Raw genomic sequence first — 24307 nt, 5'->3', positions numbered from 1 at the left:
AGCACTTCGTTTAAGGATAAAGAAAACCATGGCGCCGAGGGTTTCTTTTTTGGGAGCCTATGTGGTGTGATTATTGGTGCCAACTGATCTCTTAATTCATGCATCCATTTCCTAAATAGCTGGTTGTCAATTATAGGGTCGCCAACCATATTGGGTCTACCCATAAGGGCTTTAGGAAAGAGATCTGGAAGTCCCAGCAGTGCTTTCCAGCTAACTTTGTCCTGTTGTTGAGTTTTGTGTTTTGTCCTTAACTGGGGCCCTATCTTTTATAAGAAATTCAAAGGTAATTAATTTATGGTCAGTCCAGGTTTGCGTAACAGGGGGCTTCACTTTAAGACTGTCCAGGTTAGAGCAAATGCAATCCAAAGTATGGCCTGCGCTGTGCGTAGCGGATTGCGAGAGTGGTTGTAGGCCAAAAACCTCCATTACCTCCTTGAGGCAGGTAGCTCCAGGGTCCTTATGGGAGTCAAGGTGGAGATTAATATCTCCTAACAGAGTAAAATTGGAGAACCGAACAGTAAGAGTGCTAAAGTGATAAAGTATGGGGGGTATTGTAAACAGTTGGTCGGAGAGGAGTTGCCCGGTGGAAGAGGGATGTTCAACACAGTTAAATTATGGGAGACATTGTGAAGATCTGTAACAAAGGCAGAGCTCATATCGAGTTGTATGAGGAGGTATGAGCTATTTCTTTTGTAGCTGCTTTGAGTGCATCATCCTATATTTTGGCAGTGGAGGCATACATACCATAGCCATGCAAAAATTTGTGTGTGGGGAGTTGAGGAGATTGTGGGTGGTGTTTCACATTGTAAAAGGTCACTATCGCCTTTTCTGTCATTATTGACACATGTGGGAGATTACCAACTAGTCTGTAGTTTATTGGGATTGTGAAGTCCAAGTTGTGCTTTTAGTGGTCTGGCAGTGACTTGTTCGAAGGGGCTGGGACAGTTTTTCATTACATGAATAATCAATAAATTACCTTCTATATGTCTTTCTAATGTTTTTACAGTTATTATTCAACAGGGGAAGGTCCAGTATGAAAGGTCACAAGTAAGGCTTGAATGGTGGTGAAGGAAATTAATGTTAGTTCATTCAGAGTCAGGTCTGTTTTAGAAACTAAAGATAGTGGAGTCTTTCCATATGTGATGGATTTAATAGCACATTTTGTGCCTTTGTTAGTCAAACCACCTGTTGCACATTTCAAGTTACTGATTTACTACACAGATTCGCCAGTAAGTGTCAAAGCCTCAGAGGTAACCATGAACAGATGTCAGGACAATATTTTGCTTCGATGTTCTATAGGCGAAATGTTCACATTTTGCCAAGAGAACAATTTTTTTACATTTGGCGTTTTGTGGAGAGTGTTTTGTAGGATCTGATATTTGATAAGAAATCATTTTTCTGAGGCATTATTTGTTCCCTGCACTTGTTTCACCGAGAGAGTATATGAACCATAAAGATTCAATGATTGTGAGAAATCGTGGCCTGTTTGCAATGTCCCGCCACTTTTTGCCCCATTTTGACAACTAGGTGCTGGTTGGTTGACGTGAATCCGGTCTGAAGCGGAGCCTCGCTTGAGGTCTAGAACAAAGGCTCCAGGAAAATGACTAAGTGCTACAGTAACATTTTGACCGAGGCCTCCCGCTTCGTGCATCTGACCAGGGCTCCACTGCTGTCGACCTCAAACTTTGACTTTGTCCTGCTCAGGCATGACCAGATGTCCCAAATTGGCGCTATTGGTTTTTAAGCAGAAGAAAGTGTTTCTTCTTTCAAAATTCATATCTCCGGTTCCGTACATATGATGTTTGTCGTTTTGGTATCAGTTGTTCCTAAAACATAATCTATTTTTAAAAATTGGTGTTAGATTGTAATATTGTGTAGTGTCTTACTTACTTAACGTATTGGTGTTTTTAAATGCTTTACACACCTATCTTCGAAGTTACATCTGCCTGCTCGTTGCCAGCTACCAAGGGTTGAGCAAGGCAATAATTTTTAGATTTTTTGAGAACTTGACTGACCATTTTATTGTGCTTGTGGCTTTATTACTAGAGGGAAGTCCCTACTTATCACTAGTAATAAACCACTTTCCAACAATAATTAGTTATGTTGAAGGAGGACTAACAATTTTGATGGAAAATTACTAATTATATAGAAACTAAATGGAAATTGTTAACAAAAGGCAAGTGGTAAAATAACAAACACACCAATGCTAATATAGAAAATGTCTGCTTGCCAGTGTGTAAAGGTCACAAATTAACTTAGTGGACGTCTGGAGTCCTGACCTACTAATTTGTACAGATATGAGCATGGTTATTGTAAGAAATTGGGTTGTTGGTTGACTGGAGGCCTGGTTAAGCAGCAACCACAGTCCTTGTCAGGGTTAGGCACAAACAAACCCCAAATTAATCTTTGCTCTACCACCTGGTAGTTGGCACAGAGCAGTCAGCATTAACTTAGAGGCAATGTGTAAAGTATTTGTGAAACACTTCAAACTGTAATACAGTGACAACACACTACAAAAGTAGCCCGCAAACGATTTAGAAAAATAGAGTAATTTTTACTAAATAAAACAATACCAAAGCAACAAAAATCTATTAAGTAGAACTGGAGATATTCAATTTTTAACGTTCAAGTGAAAATAGGACCAAAAAGCACTAAGCTCCACTGTGGATACCTGGTTGTACCGGGACAAAGTCGCAAGTTCAGGCCAACTGTGATAGAGTCCAGGCCGGCTACAGGGACCCTGTTAGGCCTGCTGAACAAAGTACCTCAAATCCTGGCTGCGGAGCTGTGCGAGGCTCCACTGCAAAAATCCGCCCTGCAGCTGGAGCGATGTGTTGGTTCCAAGATTTGGTGAGGCTGCAGTGCAAGGTCCTGTTCCATTGTCGTTAAGGATCCTGTCGACAGGGCTTGTGATGCAAAGTCCGGTGTCGGGGAGGCAGTGTGCAGTCAAGGCGATGTGTCGGTTCTGAAGAACTGCAATGCGGAATCCGTCGTCGTTGATGCTGCCATCAACGAGATGTGAGGACCTGCGCCAGGCATGCTTTGGGTAGCAGCAGTTCCGAAGGCGATGGAGGTTGCATCAGTCATGCAAGTCTTTGCAACGGCTCCATTCCACGGTTCTGCTTGGGGATGCACCACTCAGCAGAGATGATGCGTCATGCTGCTGGATCCACAGGGGCTAGCAAGTATGTTAGGCCCACTTCCAAAGGTTCAGGACAGGGGTGGCACTACTTGGCAAGGTAGACTCAAAGATGGCAGAGTCCAGGTGTAGATGCAAGGTTGTTGGAAGCCTGTTATGTCCCTGAGGCTTCCGATCAGATGGCCAGCCAACTAGCCCTTGGAGTTTCTCTGGGTTCAGTAGATGCAGGCCCAGTCCTTCTCACACAGGAAAGTGGGCAGCACAGTAGGGTAGCAGTTCCTTCAGAGCAACAGCCCAGCAGAGTGGCAATCCTTCAGCAGCACAGCAGTCTTTCTTCCTGGCAGAGTAGCCACAAGTCCAGAAATGTACTGAAGAGCTGGTGTCTAAGGTACTTCTTTGATATACGGACACCAACAAGAGGACGGGGGGTCCAAGGGGAAAATATTTTAAGACCTGCGAGGGCTGTCTCCCCAATCTACTAACAAAAACACAGTATAAAACCCTTGGGTCTAAACAAGAAACACAAGGAAGAGTAAACACATCTTAAAGGAGTCTAATATGCCCCTGGGTGTCCCTTTATTAGGACGAAATCCCTCACTCACCATAGGTGGCATGCTTTATCATTGGCACTCTCCTTGTGAAAACCTAGTCCCGCCACGGGCTACAACCTCCTCTCTGAGAGGGTGGAGCTCAGGGATTTTTTTTCCTAGTTTGAGGATATACTAAATCCAACAATTAGAAGTAATAAACTCGGTTGGGTGAAAGGCGCAAAGAATAATAATGGTGAGGAAAGTAAATTAAAATAAGCTACCAAGTACGTAATCTAACTTTATCAACACGTCCTGGGGCCAGGGTTAAAAACAGGACACTGGCACGGATAACGAATGCCTTCCGAGTTTGTGACAAAAAAGGGGGTTCTACACGTTTCAGCCTATTGATCCTCGATAAAGGTGTTGTGGCTTTCGTCAGGACCTATACATGCTGCTGCTTATTTATTTATTTGTTTTATTTTATTGGTAAAGTTTTATTAAGCGCTGGCTAGACCCGGAGGTATCAGAGCGCTTTACATGAGGACAACAAGTTACAGGATACATAGTTATATCAGTTGAATCAGCGAGTTACAGGTTACATAGTTACAACCTTTTGACTCAAAGAATCACAGAGGGAGGGGGAGTGAAGGAGACACGAACGGGGAGAAGAGGAAAACAATGTCAGATGACCGGCTGGGTAGGTGATGGCCAAGGGGCCAGACTCCTCTATAGCTGCATAGGAAAGCTCCACCGGGCATCGGCCAAGGTTGCTCGGTCTCCGCTGTAGGTGCAAACAGATTTATATCCACCCAGGGGGCGTCGTCATTGTTCCATTGAAGGGGGGGAGAAAGAGACACATAACGGGGAGACAAGGAAAAACAATGTCAGATGACCGGCTGGGTAGGTGACGGCCAAGGGGCCAGACTCCTCTATAGCTGCATAGGACAGCTCCACCGGGCATCCGCCAAGGTTGCTCAGGCTCCGTGGTAGGGACAAACAGTTTTGTGATTTACATCAGTTGGATCAGCGAGTTACGGGTTATGTAGTTACATCAGTTTGAATCACAGAATCAAAAGAGGGAGGAGGAGGGGGAGGGAAGGAGACACATACGGGGAGACGTGGATAAGAATGTCAGAAGACCAGCTGTGTAGGTGACGGCCAGATAGGTGCTGGAGAATAGTTACATGAGTTACAAAAGCATAGCATAAACATAGGGTGGAGGGGGCACTGAAAAGATGTTCTCGGTCCTGCTGTTGCGTCTCGAGGTCAAGGACCCTGGTGCCCACCGAATCCACATCTTGCTGCAGGGACGTCGAAGCTCCAACAGTAGTTTGCTCCGTTGAAGATTTGATGTTGGGACTGATGTTACTGCGTAGTTCAGCTTTGAAGTCCTTGAATATGTTCAGGAGATCCGCTTTTTTTGAGGGCCATTGTTACTGCGCCTGTGTCTCCTCGAAGTGTAGATCGTTTTTCAGAATTCGGGAAGAAGTCCGAGACCTTGTTCAAAGTCTTGCCCATCGCCTTCTTAGGCGGCATATGGATCAGGCCCCCAGAGCGTTTGGGACTGCGATGGTAGATTAGCGCTAAATTCAAGGCTGCAGACCGTCGTGGCACGTCAGTATGGAATGCCTCGCGTCCGGGATATGTTGGGTCAGAGGGCTAGTGCTCGGTAGTGAACGCCGTCAACACCTGGCCGCCGGGTCGTCAGGAGGGAAGCTGCGCTCCCCTAATAAAGGTCCGTAAGAGAAAATCACATCCTCTTTCTTTGGTAAGCAGAACAGTTAAAGTGAAGAACACAGTCCAACGTTTGTGAAAAACAAAGCAGCTCGATCATTGAAACAGCAGACGAACGGGCTGGAAACAGAAGACTTGATGCGTGCATCGTCAGAAAAACCGGAACCTGCAGGTATCCATAAGGTGTCCGTTGAGACAGAGCAACGCGCCTCAAATTCAAAACCAGTGATCCTTATTCTTCTTTGGCGATTCACTGATCATACCTATGTGACAACAATAATCACAGCTAAACTGATTAAAGTGATGTTACTCTTACTTTGTTTAAATTATAAAGCAGTGTAATTGTGCTGTCACATGTTAAGCAGTATATGCCAACTTTATAAATTCTTAATAACAGGAAAACATATTTATATTTGTGTGTCTTACCCATAATTTATGGGAGATAAACGCACCTTACCCTGGCCTGCAGCTCAGGGAGGGGACACTGCTCTGGAAAGAAATATGTGAGATAATGCAATGACTTCATTACTTTCGCACATCATCCTTAATAAAAACGATCACTTCATGGAGAAAGTAGTTAAAAAGAGGGGGGATTATTGCTTGTCTAAACCCATTTCATACATTTCATAATGTTACACTCTCAGTGCAAATCCAAGTGGTGTTGTTGACTGGGTTTCAGTTCTGAATTTGCAAAGGCTCTAAACTCTATTTCAAGGTTCATTGTGTAGTCAGGGGATGACTGCACAACAAGGCAGTGGTGGCAAGTCTTTTGTGTCAAGACAGGGCACAGCCTATTCAGTTTCAAGTAGGGCTGTGCTCAGCTCCGCCCTCCATCTTGCCAGTTCATGGCACATCTAATTCCTCTATTGTGTGGCTGTTTGGGAGGAATAAACAAAGTCCAACTGCCAATTACACCAAGTCATGTGACCCAGGAACACCCTGCAGGCACCAAATAGAAAGGGCAGGAAAATGCCAACTTTCTAAAAGTGGCATTTTCAAAATTGTAACTTAAAAATGGGATTTACCAATTTGTGTTCAATTTACACTCGGGTCACTTAGCAGTGTCCTTATTACTTGGCGACGGGCAGTCATTGAGGTAAAGGCACTGTGTGTGCATGTTATGTTTGTTTGGTTCAAACCCTGGCATTTGAGGTGTGACACAGGCCAGGACATTACCGCTTTACTGTATAAGTCATAATCTGGCGACCCTCTGCAAACAGAGAACATTTTACCAAAATTATAAACATACATCAACACAGCACATACAAGAAAATACATTTGTGCGTGTGACACACTTTTACCTGATTTTGTATTTATTATCTAGATGGAGAACGGGCAGCCTGTCCCACTGATGATTGCAGCTGGCGGTGGTGGCAGAGCGTACAAGGCCAAAAAAAATAGTGCCAACTCTGAAAGGCTTGAAAGTGATTTTTCCATCCCAGGAGTGAACGGGAGATCTGGAGCAGCAGGTATGCATTGTCTGGGAGATGGCATTCTGAGGCCCTAATAGAATAAATAACCATGAAACCAAGATGTTGTTATGCATCTTAAGTGGGTGGGTGAGGGAGTGAGTTAATGGAGCATCTGCAACCAAATAAGAGCTGGGAATATAAACTACTGTGGTAACAAGAGGACAGGTGATCCTAGGCCCTTGTGAAGGATGGGCACTAGGCAGGTCCACAGATTACAATAACAAATGATGGGACAGTTCTTAGTGAGGGAAAGGGTACAAGACCATGGTTCATGTGAAGCTTTCTGAAGACTATGGCCTCTGTAGCATTCGAGCCCATAACAATTCATGAGGACTCAGTAAAGATTACAGTGATGCAAAGAAATAAAAACACATGCATGGGACACCGTATGGAAATTGTCTATAGCTGCTGTTCACTAAGTAGCCTGTAACAGCAGACCCAAAATAACAAAAAGAGTTTCAAAAGAGGTTACAATTATTTAAAGGAGCTGGCTAACCATACGTGTGAGGAGCGTATTCCACAGGCTGCTATCCATTGAGTTCAGTCATTGCTACCAGGGGAGGGGAGGCTGTTGAACGTTTGAATATATGTAAAAATTAGAAGAAATTAAAAGGAGAGGAACTCTGCCATCTTTTTTTTTCCTGCCAGTACTCTGTACAAAGTAATTGAGATTTTTATAGAAAGGACATACATTTGAAATAGATCATGGCGGCCATCGGAAGTAATGCACAGACACAGCAGGAGGAAACCAGAACTCTTCATTTCTTAAAACCTTATATTTTCACAAGATTGGGGCATTCTTACAGGCTTTGACCTTTTTGAGTTAGTAGATGCTTACTCATATATGGTAATGCAGACACATGCAAAGTGTGTCCAATAAGTACCTTGGATGAAAAAATAGGAGGCAATGTCAGGAAGTATTGTATGGATCATAAATTTCAAATGCAAAATTCAGTAGCTTTACTTCAGATATGTTTTTCACTGAAACAACATGACACATTTGAATGTTCTTTTCTTTCAGGTGGTGGTGGAGGCTGGAAGGATAACACTTCCTTCCCCTGGTCGGGAAAGCCCTTGCTGGAAGGTGCAACCGGAGGAGAATCCTGCCCCCAGGCCATGAAGAAGTGGGGGTGGGAGACAAGAGGGGGTTTCGGAGGGGGTGGCGGGGGGTGCTCCTCTGGTGGAGGAGGCGGAGGATACATAGGTAAAGATGCCTCATGTTCAAGGTGTTGGTTCTCCTCCTTGAGTCTGAGTGATTGTGAATGTTCATGATGCCCTCTTGTAGCTGTTGTGCATGCTTTCTTGTGCTTTGTGCCTTTCTTGTTTCCTCCCACCTTTCAGGTAAAACATCACAGTTTCACTAGTGCACAGCCATTAGTCAAGGGCCTAGGCCTGCCAACTGGTGTTGCAAAGTACATTGTCTCCTTCTTCTCACATTATTATGCCTGCTCCAATGTGGCTTTGCTGCTGTAGATAAATAATTCTTAGAAGGCACTCTTGCAGGCCATCAAGTAAAATAGAGTCTTGGCTCATTTTCTCTCAAAGTCTTCTCATAAAAGGATTTGCACCAACCACGTGTGCAGGGGGTCACACTTGCTACATTTGCTTAGTGCAGCAGGAGGCTAAGAGCAAAGAAGTGTCCAGGACAGCATTCAGCTCCCAATCTGGCCAGATTATTGGGTCATAGGTGTGTAGAAAGCTGCTAGCAGTGCCATGTGTCCTCACAAAAGCAGATTTATACTTATTTGAATTTATTAAATGTTATTAGCACTTTAAGGTGCAGTAATGCTTAAAACTTTATACTGTACATATGCAGCTTAGGTGGTAACAGAGGCAGAGGATGAAACTTTATATTTTCAATAGTGAGAAATAATACAAATATGCATATGATTCTTCAGGGTATGTGAAAACATACCAATGCAACTATGAACTGCAATATGCAGAAGGTACGTCTGACTGGCTGCGCTCCGACTTGAAGGCGCGCTAAGACTTACCATCCAGCTTGTGACCTTGTGTAAACAGTTTGTTTGAAAGAAATGAGTACTGTGGAAGTGGTGGGGATTTTTTAGATCAAAGCTATGAAGGTGCCTCACGGCCTGAAGAAGAGATGGTCTAGGTGTTTTAGATGTCTAACTACACGTTTGGGTTTACTTTGCAGGGGTATATGTTTCATTAGTGCAAGGGGCCAACTACACACCAAGCCGAGCTGTCTGTTACAACCAATCATACTGTCATACCTGCCAGGCCATATATCGAGCGCACACGTCCCATGTAACGTATATCATAGTTGGGCATGGATGAATCTTTGATTGGGTCAGGGTGACCACCCGCCCCCTCGAGCCATCCAGTGTGGTCAGGGCTACAAAAAAAACCTCAGATAGGATTGGTATGGTCGGACCTGAAAAGTGACAAGCCAAGATATGAAATGATCTCCTAAAATTGAGATGACCAAATATTTATTGAAAAACAGTCTCAGAGCTATTCAAGAATCCTGCATTTGAAAAATTTACGTGATACACAAAGGGATACAGATTCATAAAGCATTTAGTGCTCCTAATGAAACAGGACTACATAGAAAATTTGCTTTGTGAAACTAAATAGATAGAAACATAACGGGAGGAATTTTTACAGTTAGAAGCGCAGTTGGGAGCATTTCTGAATGAGGAACCTTGCGAAAGCACATACAAATGCCCACAGATTTGCGTCTGCTAAAGGCAGCTTTCCTGGAGTACTCCTGGGAACTTTTATGACTCTATAAAAATTCTAAATCTACTTCCGCAATTAAAATAACACTACAGGAGAGGATTTTGAACCTTTCAACAAGGCCCTTTGTGAATTAGATCCTCAGAAAAAATACACTGTGGCTAAAATCCCATTAAGAGGGTTAATCTTCAGCCACTATTTCCCTCTCTGTGCATGGTTTGCATTTGTTCATATCCTGCTTGTTTTTTAATTTAATAATTCGTCAGTTTCTCTGATCAATCTGCTCCCATTGTAGAATGTATTCTGCTCGTTATCTCTACTCAAATTAGTAATTGCTTGTTGACAATGATAACATGTTAGTGATTCAAGTAGTTGTTCATGTGAGAAACATGATTGTCAAGACAGACAAAATACAAGCATTGATGTAATACAACCTTTACTTCTGAAACTAAAGCTCACAGCAGGATCTCTAACAATTCGCAGGAAGTATAAGCAGAGAAATGGCAGGACAGCAGCTGTGTAAGATACTTTTTTCAGCAGCTGCACCTGTATGCATTTCCTGGTGAAACTCCCCAGTGTTGAGAGTAAGGCAGTAGAAGAACCCAGAGAGTCCGCCTCCCCCCGTTCCTATCCGCGGCCACCGAAGTCATCTGCGGCGTACCTCAAGGATCCTCGCTCAGCTCCACCCTCTTCAATGTCTACATGAGCCCCCTCGCAGCCATCGCACGCCAACACAACCTGAACATCATTTCCTACGCCGACGATACCCAGCTGATCCTCTCCCTCACCAATGACCCCGCCACCGCAAGAGCCAGCCTACACGAAGGAATGAAAGACGTCGCCGAGTGGATGAAGAACAGCCGCCTGAAACTGAACTCAGACAAGACGGAAGTCCTCATCCTGTGATCATTCCCCTCCGCCTGGGACGACTCCTGGTGGCCCCCTGCCCTGGGCACCACCCCCAAGCCTACGGACCACGCACGAAACCTGGGTTTCATCCTGGACTCCTCCCTCTCGATGACCAAACAAGTCAACGCCATCTTGTCATCCTGTTTCAACACCCTGCGCATGCTCCGAAAGATTTTCCGATGGATCCCCACCGAAACCAGGAAGACGGTCACCCAGGCCCTCGTCACCAGCCAACTGGACTACGGGAACACCCTCTACGCTGGAACCACAGCCAAACTACAGAAAAGACTCCAGCGCATACAGAACGCCTCCGCACAACTCATCCTGGACTTCCCCCGCCACAACCACATCTCCACCCACTTGAGAGACCTGCACTGGCTCCCCGTCAGCAAAAGAATCACGTTCAGACTCCTCACCCACGCACACAAGGCTCTCCACGACCTGGGCCCCAAGTACCTCAACAACCGCCTCACGTTCTACACGCCCACCTGCCAGCTGCGATCAACCAGCCTCGCCCTCGCCACCGTCCCACGCATTCGCAGAGCCACCGCCGGAGGAAGATCCTTCTCCTACCTGGCGGCCAAGACATGGAACTCCCTCCCCATCCACCTGCCGCTGACCCAGGACCATCTCTCCTTTCAGGAAGCAACTCAAGACCTGGCTTTTCGAGCAGTAACGGACTCCTCCCCCCAGCGCCTTGAGACCCTACCGGGTGAGTAGCACACTTTATAAATCTGTTGATTTGATTTGATTTAGATAGTTGGCCAATACCGGTAAAGGATAAATTACATTCCTACTATTACCTGAAATCAGTTGCAAACAAAACACAGTTCTTCAGTATATGGGACAAGACAAATGGTTGGGCCGAGAACCTCAAGTCTCACTTTGAAGGCTTCCCATCTTGTTTTTGACCAATGTGAACAGTTTGTTAATTGATGCCGATAATGAGCTGCGTCTCCTCTTAGGTGTGTTAGCTGTAGAGATTTCGCTAGTAAAGAGAGAGTAGACTACCGTATAAGGATTTATGTTGTGTTTGGTTCTGCATAGTTCTGTGACTGGGCCAGAGAGACAACCATATTCTTTGGGATGTGTAGTGTGTTCTATCTCCATAAATGTAATTAACATTGAAGGGTTCCATCTAAAGAGTGGGCATGCGTCATATAACATGACCTCATAACAAACAGTGAAACTGCAAAATGTAAATTTAAAAAGTAATTTTTATGGACAACAAGAAACCTGCATGTTAAAACTCCCATGCTAAGCAATGAAAATTGAGTAAAAAGCTGTAAAACCCATTAACAGATATTAGTTCTATTACCATTTACCTTTCTGTGCATGGCTTCTATTTATGCATGTTGCGTTTGCCTTCTTTGTGGGATTATTTTTCAGTTGGGGTGGAACATCTGTTCCCAATGTTGAATGTCCTGTGTAGTTCATCTCTGCATCGATTGCCAACTGCACGGTGAATTTGATTAATTACATGCCATGCTGGGAATGGTGTTTTATCAGCTGAAACAGGCACTTAGCTATTTGTGCAACAGATGAATGCCATTCCAAGCAATGGATCTGGTGCCAGCATTTAAGAGGAGCCCTTACGAATGCCCAACATTTGGAATGACCAGCGTTAGTTTACGAGGACTGAATCCATGCAGATTTGCTCTGGAATCTCTATGTGGGTGAATTCCTAATACATGCATTGTATGCAAATATATACCATGGAGATTTTCTAAAAATCTGAGGTGGATCTGGCCATTGTGAAATAATACTGGGCACCCCTGCCTAACCTAAAATGTGTACATAGTGAAAATATGCTGCACATGACAAATTAGAGCAATATCAGGACTTTTATTACGACACAAGAAAGTTATTTTAATCAACTATATTATGACATTAGCTACACTGACAGGGCTTAACTTAATGAACACCTGTCATTTTTATATAGGTAGCCATGTGCCATGATCTTTCAAATTGCACAAGTACAGATGAACCAATTCCTAAATCTGCATGAGAATCCTAAATGCTTTTAAGACTACCCAGGAGCTATGATGTGCTTGTTCAGCATCTAGAATTGTGGTAAATGATAAAGGTCCTGCAGTCAAGGCACGTTTAAGTTAACAAGAGAAAATGTTCAGAAATAGAAAGGGCTTCTGGTGTTGCCCTTCCACCCCTTCCCTACAGCTCCAAAGTAATGTGGTAATGACAGTGGCAATATTTCAAAAACTTTTATAATTCATAGGCCTCAATTTGCAGAACTTTCCTAAGAAAAGTTAAAAAGTTTCAATTGTAAGCTAATATCTAAAATGTAATTTACTTTAATTTGAACCTTTAATGGATTAAGATGTGTTTACCTGTGCCACCTCAAATATGGCTGTTTTTGTGATTTGAATGTTTTCGTGAGGTCAGCCTCTCCACCAAGCAGTCTTTAAATAGTTTGTGATACTATTGTGTTTTTGTGGTTTGGGTCTATGCTCTTTGAAACGCAATACTAATGACGCATATCATCCAAAATAGAACAAAAAGGCAACGGGCCAGTTTCTCCCTACACACTGGATTCATTAATTGATTCTACAATCTGTTGATCACATCCACAGAGTCAAAATCCCATTCTCCTTGGCTGAGCACCTTGCATGTTTGTGCCAATGCAATGTGAATAGAATATTCCTTAAACGCTGAACTCCACACACAACCTTTATAAAGTTAGCTCACACCACAACCTCAATTTGACCAGTGCCAATTGCACTCTATCTAACAATTTAGGACTCCTTCTTTTGTTTTGTATGATCTCCTAACATGTACATGACAGTGTCTTCATCATAATGTTCTTAAGGTACTTTTTATTTGTCTTAGGTGGCAATGCTGCCGATGACAACGACCCAGAAGCGGATGGAAAAGATGGCGTGTCTTTTATTAGCCCTGTTGGTGTTTTGTACACTCCACCTCTAAGAGGTATGTTTGACTTCCACAGTCCTTTCCAAGACCTTTAGGTCTGTGTTTTCTAATTGAGGAATTAGAAATAGTTGATGTTTGAAAACTTGACAATGGTTGCTCAGCTGATAAGAACATACTATATTGTTGAAAGTAATAGACACAAATTATTTGATTGAAGTAACAGTTATGGGTCCAGTTATGAGAATAAGAAAACATGGTTTGCAGAATGTATGGTATGTGTGATAGTTGGAAATATGTGGAAGGAATTCCAATTTACAAGAAAGGAGAAGCTGCCTCTGGTTTCATTCTTCCCTTGCCCTCAAGAGCTGTGGAGCTTACAACTATCAAAGAAGAGACAAGCAGCTCATTCTTAGCTTTAATGTAGTGTCATAGTGATAGAGCGCGCGAGGCCACCCGACCAACAGTTTTCGCCGTTTCCGGCTTCAGGGCCCATATACTTTTCAAATCACCATATACATCGATCAGGTGACTTCACGAGCTCTATCAAGTTGGTGTGTGTGTGTTCCCTGCTACCAATTTTCAGTGCACCCGACTTACCATCCACCGATGCGGGTGCCTAATGACCACAATGAATCAGGGAGCTAGCTGTAAAGGAAAGGCAGCAAAATACAAGCCCAACCAATATCATTCAAATACTGTTTAAATGACCACGGACAACTGGAAGTTTTAAAATGTTTATCTAAAGTTCAATATTTTCTTGCATGAGATACAGTAAAATAAGGCAATCAATAACCAAGATAACGTAAATCACATAGGCAGAAAGAAATAATGACAGAGTAATCATCAAAGTATTAATAAAATGTAACGAGAAAAGATACTATGCAAGTCAGTATTATCTAAACAGGGATAGACTAAGTGTGTGTTACTGTAGAAGAGCTTATAATGAATAACACGCTTCACTTAAGGTGAAGGGGCCTTTGAACAATCTAGGCAACGAAGTTCTAGACCATATCAGAAAATGACACACTGCTATGCAAAATATAATTTCTAACAATTGAGAAGACATAGGAATAACTTTGCAAAATTATAAATGACTGTTCAATAGTTGCGGAAAGGCATGGAAATATAACATATGCAATGTTGAACTTTATTTAAGCAAAAGTTAGAAATTCAGAAGGTGCAAGAATTTCAAGAGGTTCAGAGTAATATTTACCTAGAAAAAGGTGTGGAAACCAAACCCTGGCCACGGGTCAGTTAAGGACAGGAAACCCTCAAGGAAGGATACCCCTCAAAGGACAGCAGGTGCAGAATGGACACCCAGGACAGGACAGGATACCCTCGGAAAAAGTAATCAGGACAGGACCCTCTTCAGGACAGGACCGGAACCCACAGTTCGGAAGCAACGCCTGCGCTCCACCCGCTCTGCAGCTATCGATCAAGACCCCGATTGGGTCAGCGAACTCCCAGCTAAGTGCCTTGCCAGCACTTTAAGATTCAGTAGAACCTCAGTCTATGGTCAAATTCGGACAGAGTGCTCCGCAGCGCTCTGTATCTTCAGTCACCTATTGAGTGCGTTGGGTCAGTGACAGGTCAGCTAAACCAGACAAGTCGGACGGTTCACTAGGTGAACCCAGGGTAGATATACAGTTTGGGGACAGTGTACCACCCCCCAATGTTGCAAAGTGTCAGAATCCCTCAATTTCGATTGGTCCTAAGGTAGGGTTTGGGTAACACACCAATCACAATACGCGAATTGAAGCCTTCATTAACATATTTGGGTACCGCCTAGCAGATTTGGGGTTCCCATGAGCTAACAGTAGCGCAATATAACAATGTATCACATAAGGAGCCACATTCGCTGTTCTCGCAGGGCAGAGGTGACTTTCTCAGGAGCATCTCGCCCATCACTGCCAGCTGGCTATGTTCCATCAGCCAAGGTCCCTCGTGCTGCCGAATGTCGCACAGGCGCAGAAGGGACCTCCAATATGGCTCTCCTCTCACTCAGACCCCCATTTCCCGCGGTACATGAAAAGTAAGCGAAAACAAATTAATACATAATAATGTCATTATGAAAACACATCACAGGGTTTGTACTTTTAACTCATCATCAAGAAATAAACGTATTGCATTTAAATGTTAGCTACATTGACACGGACACAAGAGCAGTGGCACGAGCTGTACCACATGATAAGCACAGCTATGAATTACGCATGCGCATAACTTTCCCTCCACTTCTGCAGACGCGTCAGGACACGTGAGTGTGGCTGACGCATGCGCAGTAACTAAAATACAAGCGACGGCCATTTTTTAAAAGGACACGGATTAATTCATTAGAAATACACATAGGCAAGCTTCGGGAACTTTACTTAAGCTAAATATAAACGTTAGTAAAACATACACGGGTTACCTTATTACACATAAATGAGGTTCTTGATTTCGGCAAGCCGCAAAATATGCAAAGCTTTGCTTCATCAATCCCCTCTTTGATGATATCTACTATCATCACAAATTATACTGGAACCAGATGCCAACTTTCTTTCACACTTTATAAAGTTCTATTTCTTCCAGCAACCGCTCTAACTTTTCTCTTTCAGTTTTAGCAGGGTGAGAAGTTTTCACCTTTTTGTATATCTGATCATTCACTTCCTCTAATTCAATCTCATCCACACTTCGTTTCACTCCTCTTGCATTTACCTCGTGCTTTTTGGTGCGCTTGCGGTATTTACAGCATAAGAAAATGGAAAGTATAATAAGACCTATAATACCAATTGGCATCAGAATTTTGAATAATAAGCTTTTACCTATGCTAGCAAACCAATGACCTACATTTGAGAGACCATCTACCAGTCTCTTCCAGGCACTATCAACCTCGAGTGGTTTGAGTTCCTTTGCCAAATTAGTAATGTTTTTCACATATCTTTTGATCTGTACACTTTTATCCGGAATATAAGTGCAACAATGTTGCGCCTTCAACATCCGGCAGACTCCGCCCTCTTTCGCTAATAAGGTGTCAAGAGCAAGTCAATTTTGTAAAACCATTGATCTGATCGCAACCATTTCAGTATTGACCAGCAGAAATCCATGAGCTGTTTCAGTAGACAGCACATCTACTATAGTAGACAATTTGCAAATTCTGTGAGTATTCAGAACCACTCCCACTCCAGGTATCAGTGCACTGAAAATACTACCCATAATTTCACCTATACTTTCTCTTTTACTACGCACTAAGCCGTTAGTATCTTCATTGCTTCCAGCTTTTCCATTCACATGGTATATTTTCGGGAAAACAATGCCAAAGTAGCAGCTCCCATACCAGTGATCCGGCAATTTCAAATAAGCCTTGTCCCCACAAATGTAATAAATTCCAGGAAACACAGGCTCTGACCCATTTTTGAAACCCCAACCTCCAATTACCTTGTAATTATGTTCGCATTCACTGGAACCAATGAAAACATTATTATAATAGCTAGTCTTCTCGCGGTGAAGACATAGCTTGCCTTTCTTTTCAAAATCCAGCAACAGAGCAGGACCCGCTCCACCAGATGAGGTGCCTTCCATGTTTTCTGCCCACTTTGGCTTTTTCTGACTTTCGTCATTAGCCTTCTTCTGAATTTTAATTCTCCTTTTCTCTGCCATGTTCAGGAACATCTTTTCCTGCTCACGCAAAGAACAAGTCAAGTTATCTCTGTGTGCGTCTGCTATGTCAATGTTCCCTATAGTCAGAAAGTAGTCTCCCATATATCTTATGGTGTCAGTTTTGGTATGTACAGGATTCAAGTTCCCACGTATAGGAAGTTCAGAAAAGATCACGTCATTGTTAGAGTAATAATACTGTAACGGTCCCCTTTTGTAAAATAAACTAGCTAAAATGCTACAGGAAATTCCATATGTTAATGGCAGATGATGGTATGTCACGCCTTCAGCCACCGAAGTAGGTAGCTTCATGCAGACATAGCAATCTTCAATTTCCATAGTCTCTACATAATGTATTAACAAGTTTGCGAAAACATTTAAATGTGTCCTGTTCTTCATGCCATGATAATGTAGTCCTTTCTCATCTGATGCTTCTAAGTCTCGTTTAGTTTGTCTCAATGCTCTCTCATGTCTTTCTACACTCTGTGTTGTCAGCTCCTCATTGTCAGTATTTACAACTTCAGTAGGGACAATGTTAGAATCTTTACTTACAGCAAAGGGAATGAAAATTGTTAATCCTATCCAGATAACTATCAGTACTACTACACTACATATACACACCTTGCAACACGTCTTAAAACGGCTGCAACTAGGTCTACCATTCACTGTTGAATCAGACATTTTTGGCTCAGAAGGAGTCTCTCGAACCCCTCTTTTTTTGCTTTACACACTTAGCTTACTTTGTGCAAATTCACGGTGGTTCGTCCTCCTCTTCAGCTGAGTACTCTGGGACGGGTTCTCCGTCGCTCACGTCAGTTATATCAAGATCTTCAAGTTCCTCCAAAACCAGTGTCCATTCAGGAGACTTGTACTTTTTGTTTTGTCTTTTTATTCGTTCACTCCTTCTTTTGGAAAAGTCTTCTTCTTGCTCTGCTATTCGAGCACTTCTTCTTGCTTCTGCACGTTTTTCTTCCACTGTCTTTATCCTTAGTCTCAGTCTTTTTACAAACCTAGGCTCAAGGTTGTTTCTTTTCTTTAGTCTCTTAGTCGGTACTTGGACTTCACTTTCTTTTCTTCTTCTCTTGTTCTCTTTATCTTGTGGTAATTCTTCTCCACTTTCTTCTCCTACTTCCCTTATCTGACTAGTTCCAGGGCTAGCATCAAATTTTTCTGCCTGGTTGCTAATCTGGCCTTGTTCAGGAATATTTTGTTTTTGGCTTTCAATTGTCTCTGTTTCTGTTTCTGTTTCTGTTTCCTGAACCCGTTTTTCTAACCCTATCTGATCCTGTTCAAGCACTTCGATCTCTTGATTTTCTTCTGCTCGAACTATTACTCTATGTCTAGTCTGTCCCTTATCCACATCAGGAGTTAGCGGAGGAGTATCAAACACTTGCTCTGTATCCTGCACTTGTTCAGTATCGGGTACTTGTTCAGTATCGGGTATTTGTTCAGTCTTATTCACTTGATCTTTATCAATCACATGCTCTGTCCCTGTCTGACCTTCTCCTTCCTCAGTTTTGATTTGAATCTCAAGTGGCTGAGGATCTTCGCCTGTGCCTTGCTTTTCCTGACTAGTCCACTCTCTACCTTCACTAAGTCGTTCTCTTGTTCTGATAGGATCTTCGGTCAGATCAATCATCGGTATCCATTCTTCTGGCCATATGCTTGGCAGCTCGTCTTCAGCTACTCCTGGCTCAGTTTCCTGGACCTCTTCAGCAGGCTGGTTTCTTGGCAGTTCGCAGTCAACTACTCCTGGGCCAACGTCTGCTGTTCCTGCAACCTGACTGGTGCTGGGCTGCTCGTTGTCAGTTGCTTCAGGTCGGACTCCTTCAGGGTCCTCTGCTGGTTGCCCTGGTTCTTCAAATCCTTTGTCTGGCAATACCTTCTGGGTGTGTCCAGCGTGGATCCACTGGGGAACACCTGCGACTTTTACTGCAGTGGTTGTCACCAGGATTACTTGGCGTTTCTTTCCCCACCTTGGTGCCAGACAGCTTGATCGAGTATGCTTCTTTATTTTGACCCAGTCTCCTGGAACCAAGCTGTGGAGAGGAGTCGTTGGATTGAGGATGCCGTCGTCTCCAATCTGGCGAGAGATAGAACGCACTTGGTCACCCAATCTTCTGCAGTATTCAAGCACCAAATCATCAGTAATACTCAACAGTTTGCTTCCTGGCACCCATGCTTGTCTCATCACTCTTCCCATAATGATTTCATGGGGACTTAGGCCTGTCTTGCGGTCTGGAACACTTCTCAGTCCCATCAGGACCAGGGGCAGGGCCTTCACCCAGGTCATGCCAGTAGCATCTGTCAGTTTTGCTAGTCTGTTTTTGATAGTTCCATTTACTTGTTCCACTATTCCAGAAGCCTCTGGGTGGTATGCACAATGGAGTTTCTGCCTTATTCCAAAGGCCTTACAAAGTTCAGCCAGTATGTCATTCTGGAAATGTCCACCCTTATCTGATTCAACAATGCATGGTATTCCGAACCTAGGTATCAGTTCTTTTAGTAAACACTTCGCTACTGTCAGTGCGTCACTTTGAGGAGTAGGGTAAGCTTCTACCCATTTTGAAAATACGCAAACAATGACAAGGACATATCGTTTCCCTTCACAACGGGGCATGGTGATGAAATCAACCTGTATCTTTATAAAGGGACCCCCTGATCTCCCAATCTTGCTCAGCTCAACCATTGTCCTTTTGCCTGGGTTCATCTGTTGACATGACAGGCACCTCTGGCAGAGGGACTCTGCTACCTTCCTGAATTTCTTGCTGTACCAAGTCTGTTGAAATACCAGAATCATGGCATCCCTACCAATGTGTGATCCTTCATGTATTAATCTTGCCATTGTGCCAAGCAAGTGTCGGGGTAACACAGGCATACCAGTTGGGCCCAGAATCACACCATCCACACGTCTCGGTCTACAGCCATCCTCCTTCCATTTCTCCCTTTCTTGCCAAGGAGCCGACTCCTGCCACTCTCTCACCTCATCCCATGTAGGCACTTCCTCAAACACCTGAAGCTGGCAGCTGGTTCCTGGCCCCCCTCGTTTTGGATTTACAATATACCGATCTTTGGCACACCATTGAGCCACTCGATCAGCATAATCGTTTCCCAGAGATACTCTGTCCATGCTCCTTTGATGAGCAGTACATTTTACCACTGCCAGTTCTTTGGGTAACTGGATGGCCTCTAAAAGGTCATGAACAACTTTTGCATTCCGAATGGGAGTACCTGAGGAAGTCATGAATTCCCTTTGCAGCCATAATTGGCCAAAGTCATGCACAACGCCATAACAGTACTGACTGTCAGTATACACTGTTATGCGTAAGTCCTTCCCAATTTTGCAAGCCATTATCATGGCTATCAATTCGGCTACTTGTGCAGACTTGATGTTATATAGGTAACCTGCTTGTTCAATTTTTGTGAAAGACACTACTGCATAAGCAGCACTCAAGCCTCCTAATTCATGTCTTAGACAGGACCCATCCACAAATAGTTCTTTATCATGCTCAGGCAATGGTACTTCCTTTATGTCAGGGCGTGGCTTGGTACTGAACTCTGTCAGATCAATACAATCATGTTCATCATCATCCCCACCTTCCATTTCCAAGGGGTCGGGGAGTAAGGTGGCAGGGTTCAGAATACCGCACCTAACAATGCTCACATTTGCTGCACCCACAAGAATCCTCTCGTATTTAGTCAGCCGACTAGGGGTGAGATATTGTGTTTTAGTTCTGGTCAATAGAATTACCACTCCATGTGAAACATACACGGTCACAGGATGTCCCATGACAATGGACTCACTCTGCTCCAAACTTGCACAGGTAGCAGCTACTGCTTTCAGACAGCCTGGTAACCCAGCGGCTACTGGGTCCAGTGTGGCAGAGAAATAGGCCACAGGCCTTCTGGTCGTGCCATGTTCTTGAGTCAGGACAGAAAATGCGCAATTATCGCGAGTGTCACAGAAAAGGGCAAACTCTTTGGAATAATCTGGCATTCCCAACGCAGGAGCTGTACACAGACAGTTTTTCAATCTTGTGAAAGCCATTAGACTTTCATCGTCCCACTGTACAACATCTGGCATTCCTCTCGTGGTCATTTTTATCAAGGGCCTGGCTAAGGCTGCAAATCCCAGAATCCACTGCCTGCAGTACCCTAATACCCCCAGGAACATTCTGACATCCTTTTGAGTACGGGGCAACTGCATCTTTTGAATTATTCTCACTCTTTCTGAAGTGACTTTTCTGACACCCTTTTCTATCTGGTGTCCTAGATATTTCACTGATTTTGCACAGAACTGTAGTTTGTCAGGGGCCACTTTATGCCCTTTCTCACACAGGTGATTTAGGAGGGCAATGGTGTCAACTACACAGTCCCGGTGACTTTTAGACGCCAGTAGAAGGTCGTCTATGTACTGGACTAACACAGAGTTCCCAGGTAAGATCAAAGTCTCTAGACATTTTTTCAAGATCTGATTAAAGATAGAGGGGCTCTCTGTATACCCTTGAGGGACCCGGTTCCAACAATACACGTGACCCTCGAAGGCAAATGAGAAAAGAAATTTGCTGTCGGGGTGCAGGGGTATCGAAAAGAATGCATGACATAAATCAATCACAGTGAACCATTCAGCATCCCAAGGGATCTGGTACAATATCACTGCAGGGTTTGGGACAATAGGGCAGCAAGGAACTACAATTTTGTTAACCTTTCTCAGGTCCTGCACTACCCTATACTTGCCACTAGGCTTTTTGATGCCCATAATCGGTGAGTTGCATGGGCTGCTCATCACTTCCTGTATGATGTTTCCTTCCAATAATTTTTGTATTTCCAGAGTGACACCTGCTTTCACTTCAGCATTCATTCGGTAGGGCCTAGTGTTAGGATATACTGCATTGTCCTTGATGGCTATCTGTATGGGGTCCACATCTTTCATCAAACCCACATCTTTTCCAGTGAAATCCCACACCTCTGGCTTTACGGCTTCCTGGAGTTCTTGGGGTAAGTCCTGCAGGGTCAATCTTTTAATTTCTGAGTCAGGTCTAAGCAACAATAATTTATAAATGCCGTCTTCATCTGGGGTCTGTATTTCAACACCCTTTGGTGTGCAAAAGATGGTACAGTTCATTTTGCACAGCAAATCACGACCCAGTAGATTCACTGGACTGGTGACGACAAATCTATGCATCTGTTTAAAATTTCCAATTGAAATCTCCATTGGTTCGGTAACAGGAGTACTAATCAATTGATTAGATACACCCACTACTTGGATATTTTCTCCCGAGAGGGGTAGGTTTGGAACGTCCACTGTTCTTACAGTAGAACGGGTAGCGCCAGTGTCCAACAGAAAGGTGACATCATTTCCGTCAACCTTTCCTTCAATATATGGTCCAGACTGGTCTACCGGCAAGGAAGCGCCAAGTACGCACTCCTCATCCTCCCCTCTCAGGCCCCGTCAGTCCTGATCATTACAAAGGAAGGTATCATTCAGCAGATACTGCGAAGTTGCTGTATTTCTGTTCTCCCCGCTTTCCCAAACCTCTATCTCTTCATTTTCTGCCTGTCTTCCCCTGTATACCTGCTTGGGTGCTCGAGGCACCTGAATTGTTTTTACCTGGGGTTGAGTCTTTCTTGGTTTTTCTTTCTGCGTCTGTGAAATTAAATCAGGAGTTTTCTCATTAACATCGACTAATTGGGGACACTCGTTTCGCCAGTGTCCAATTTCGCCGCACTGATGGCAGGGAAATTTTTTCATAGCCTCTTCCCTGCTAAATTTGGGCCGGGGCTTTCCTCCACCCCCTCCCCCAGGACTTTTGTTCTCAGCATTTTTAACCATGTTACTCAATTGTTTTTCCTGTTGTTCTGCGAGCTTCACCTGAGCCCACATAACCTTCTCCTTAAGGGCCTTTTTCTTTTCTGCCATCTCGTCCTCGCAGTACTTAGCGTACCGCAGGACCTCATCCATTTTCTTAGTATGCCAACAGATTTTATTGTCTTTTATCCACTGACAAATTTCAGGTCTTAAACCATTTACAAACCTGTAAATAAAGTGCGTCATATCCTTCAGGTCGATGTTGTCAATACCACTGTATGTTTTAAATACCTGCAATAACCTCTCATAGAAGGAGTGCACTGTCTCGTCCCTTTCCTGTGTTGTTCTATCTATTTTTGTCCAATCAGTTTCCTTTGCAGGCACCTTTTCTTTCAAGTGCTGAATTACCTGCTCATATTTTCGCATGACATCCTTTGATGGCTCCCCTGTTTCCTTGTTTCTGGGATACTCTTCACTGGGCCAATCTATGGCTATTTTACACTGGGTCCATAAATCTACTGGAACCACAATGTCGAAAAACCCATCCAGGTCTTTCCACAGACATTTCTGTACCTTCACGAACCTCTCCACTTGCCGGTACCAGTCAACTGGTTTCTCTCGTAATTTTGGAAAATCGTTCGTGAAGGACACAATATCCTGCCTAGACCAGGGGACATGCACATATTTTCCCCCTGGAACTTCACGCATGGGGCATAACTGCTCAGGTTTTTCTACCTCTCTTAAAGCAAACTCGGGAGTCACTTGTCGGGAGCGAACCTCTTCCCTCTTTTTCGCCCACCTGCTTCTCCATTTTTCCACATCTCCCCATTTCTGCAGTACCCCCATTAATTCTTTAATCTGCAACTTCTTCCCTGCCACATTCAGGTGTTCTATATCTTTGTCTGAGAAGTCTGCTCTGTACGGTTTCTGTAAGGGCTTGGATTTTGAGATATCTACCCCCATACTAACTGCTGTTTCGGTCAGTTTTTCGTGGAGCACTCTGGTGTTCCTTGTAAAGCTTTTACATATGAACGACAATTCGTCCTCAGAGTAGGTATTCAATCGATCCAACCCCACATTTCCTGCCATTAATTCTTCTATTTCAACCCTCAGCTTGTAGAGGTCTAAAGGCTTTGTTTGCGGAGTCTGCTTTTCTAATTCACGACTCCAACTCTCAATTTCATCCGGAGTTACCAGAGAGACATTCCTAGTACCTGTTGCTGTCTCTAATTTAATTTCTTTTGTATTAAAAGGGTTATACCTCTGCTGTATTCCCTTTCCAGTCTGTTTGTTTGGCAATTCCAAGAACGCAACTTCAGACTCGCACTCACTGGACTGATCATCTATGATGATTGGTTCCTGTCTCGGGGTTGCTATGACTGGGGTCATGACTGGAGTAATCGGATTTCCCTGACCATTTCCGTATAACGGGACCACCGGTCCAATAGTCACTGGAATAGTCAATGCCTCAGGACTGGTATTTATCTGA

General features: G+C 43.7%; 1 protein-coding gene across 1 annotated transcript in view; it reads left to right on the top strand.

Moving 5' to 3' along the window:
• The window catches only part of ALK (ALK receptor tyrosine kinase), a 2452973-nt gene that overhangs the window by 2291269 nt on the left and 137397 nt on the right, over positions 1-24307 (top strand). The window contains exons 16-18 of the mRNA XM_078647129.1: positions 6728-6872; positions 7897-8079; positions 13335-13433. Coding sequence (XP_078503255.1) covers positions 6728-6872; positions 7897-8079; positions 13335-13433 — 427 coding nt within the window. The remainder of the gene's footprint in view (positions 1-6727; positions 6873-7896; positions 8080-13334; positions 13434-24307) is intronic.

This window comes from Lissotriton helveticus, chromosome 6 (genome assembly GCF_964261635.1).
Source record: "Lissotriton helveticus chromosome 6, aLisHel1.1, whole genome shotgun sequence".
In the NCBI taxonomy this organism is placed as follows: domain Eukaryota; kingdom Metazoa; phylum Chordata; class Amphibia; order Caudata; family Salamandridae; genus Lissotriton; species Lissotriton helveticus.
Note: the sequence above shows the minus strand (reverse complement) of the source record. Positions and strands in the feature narration are given on the sequence as shown.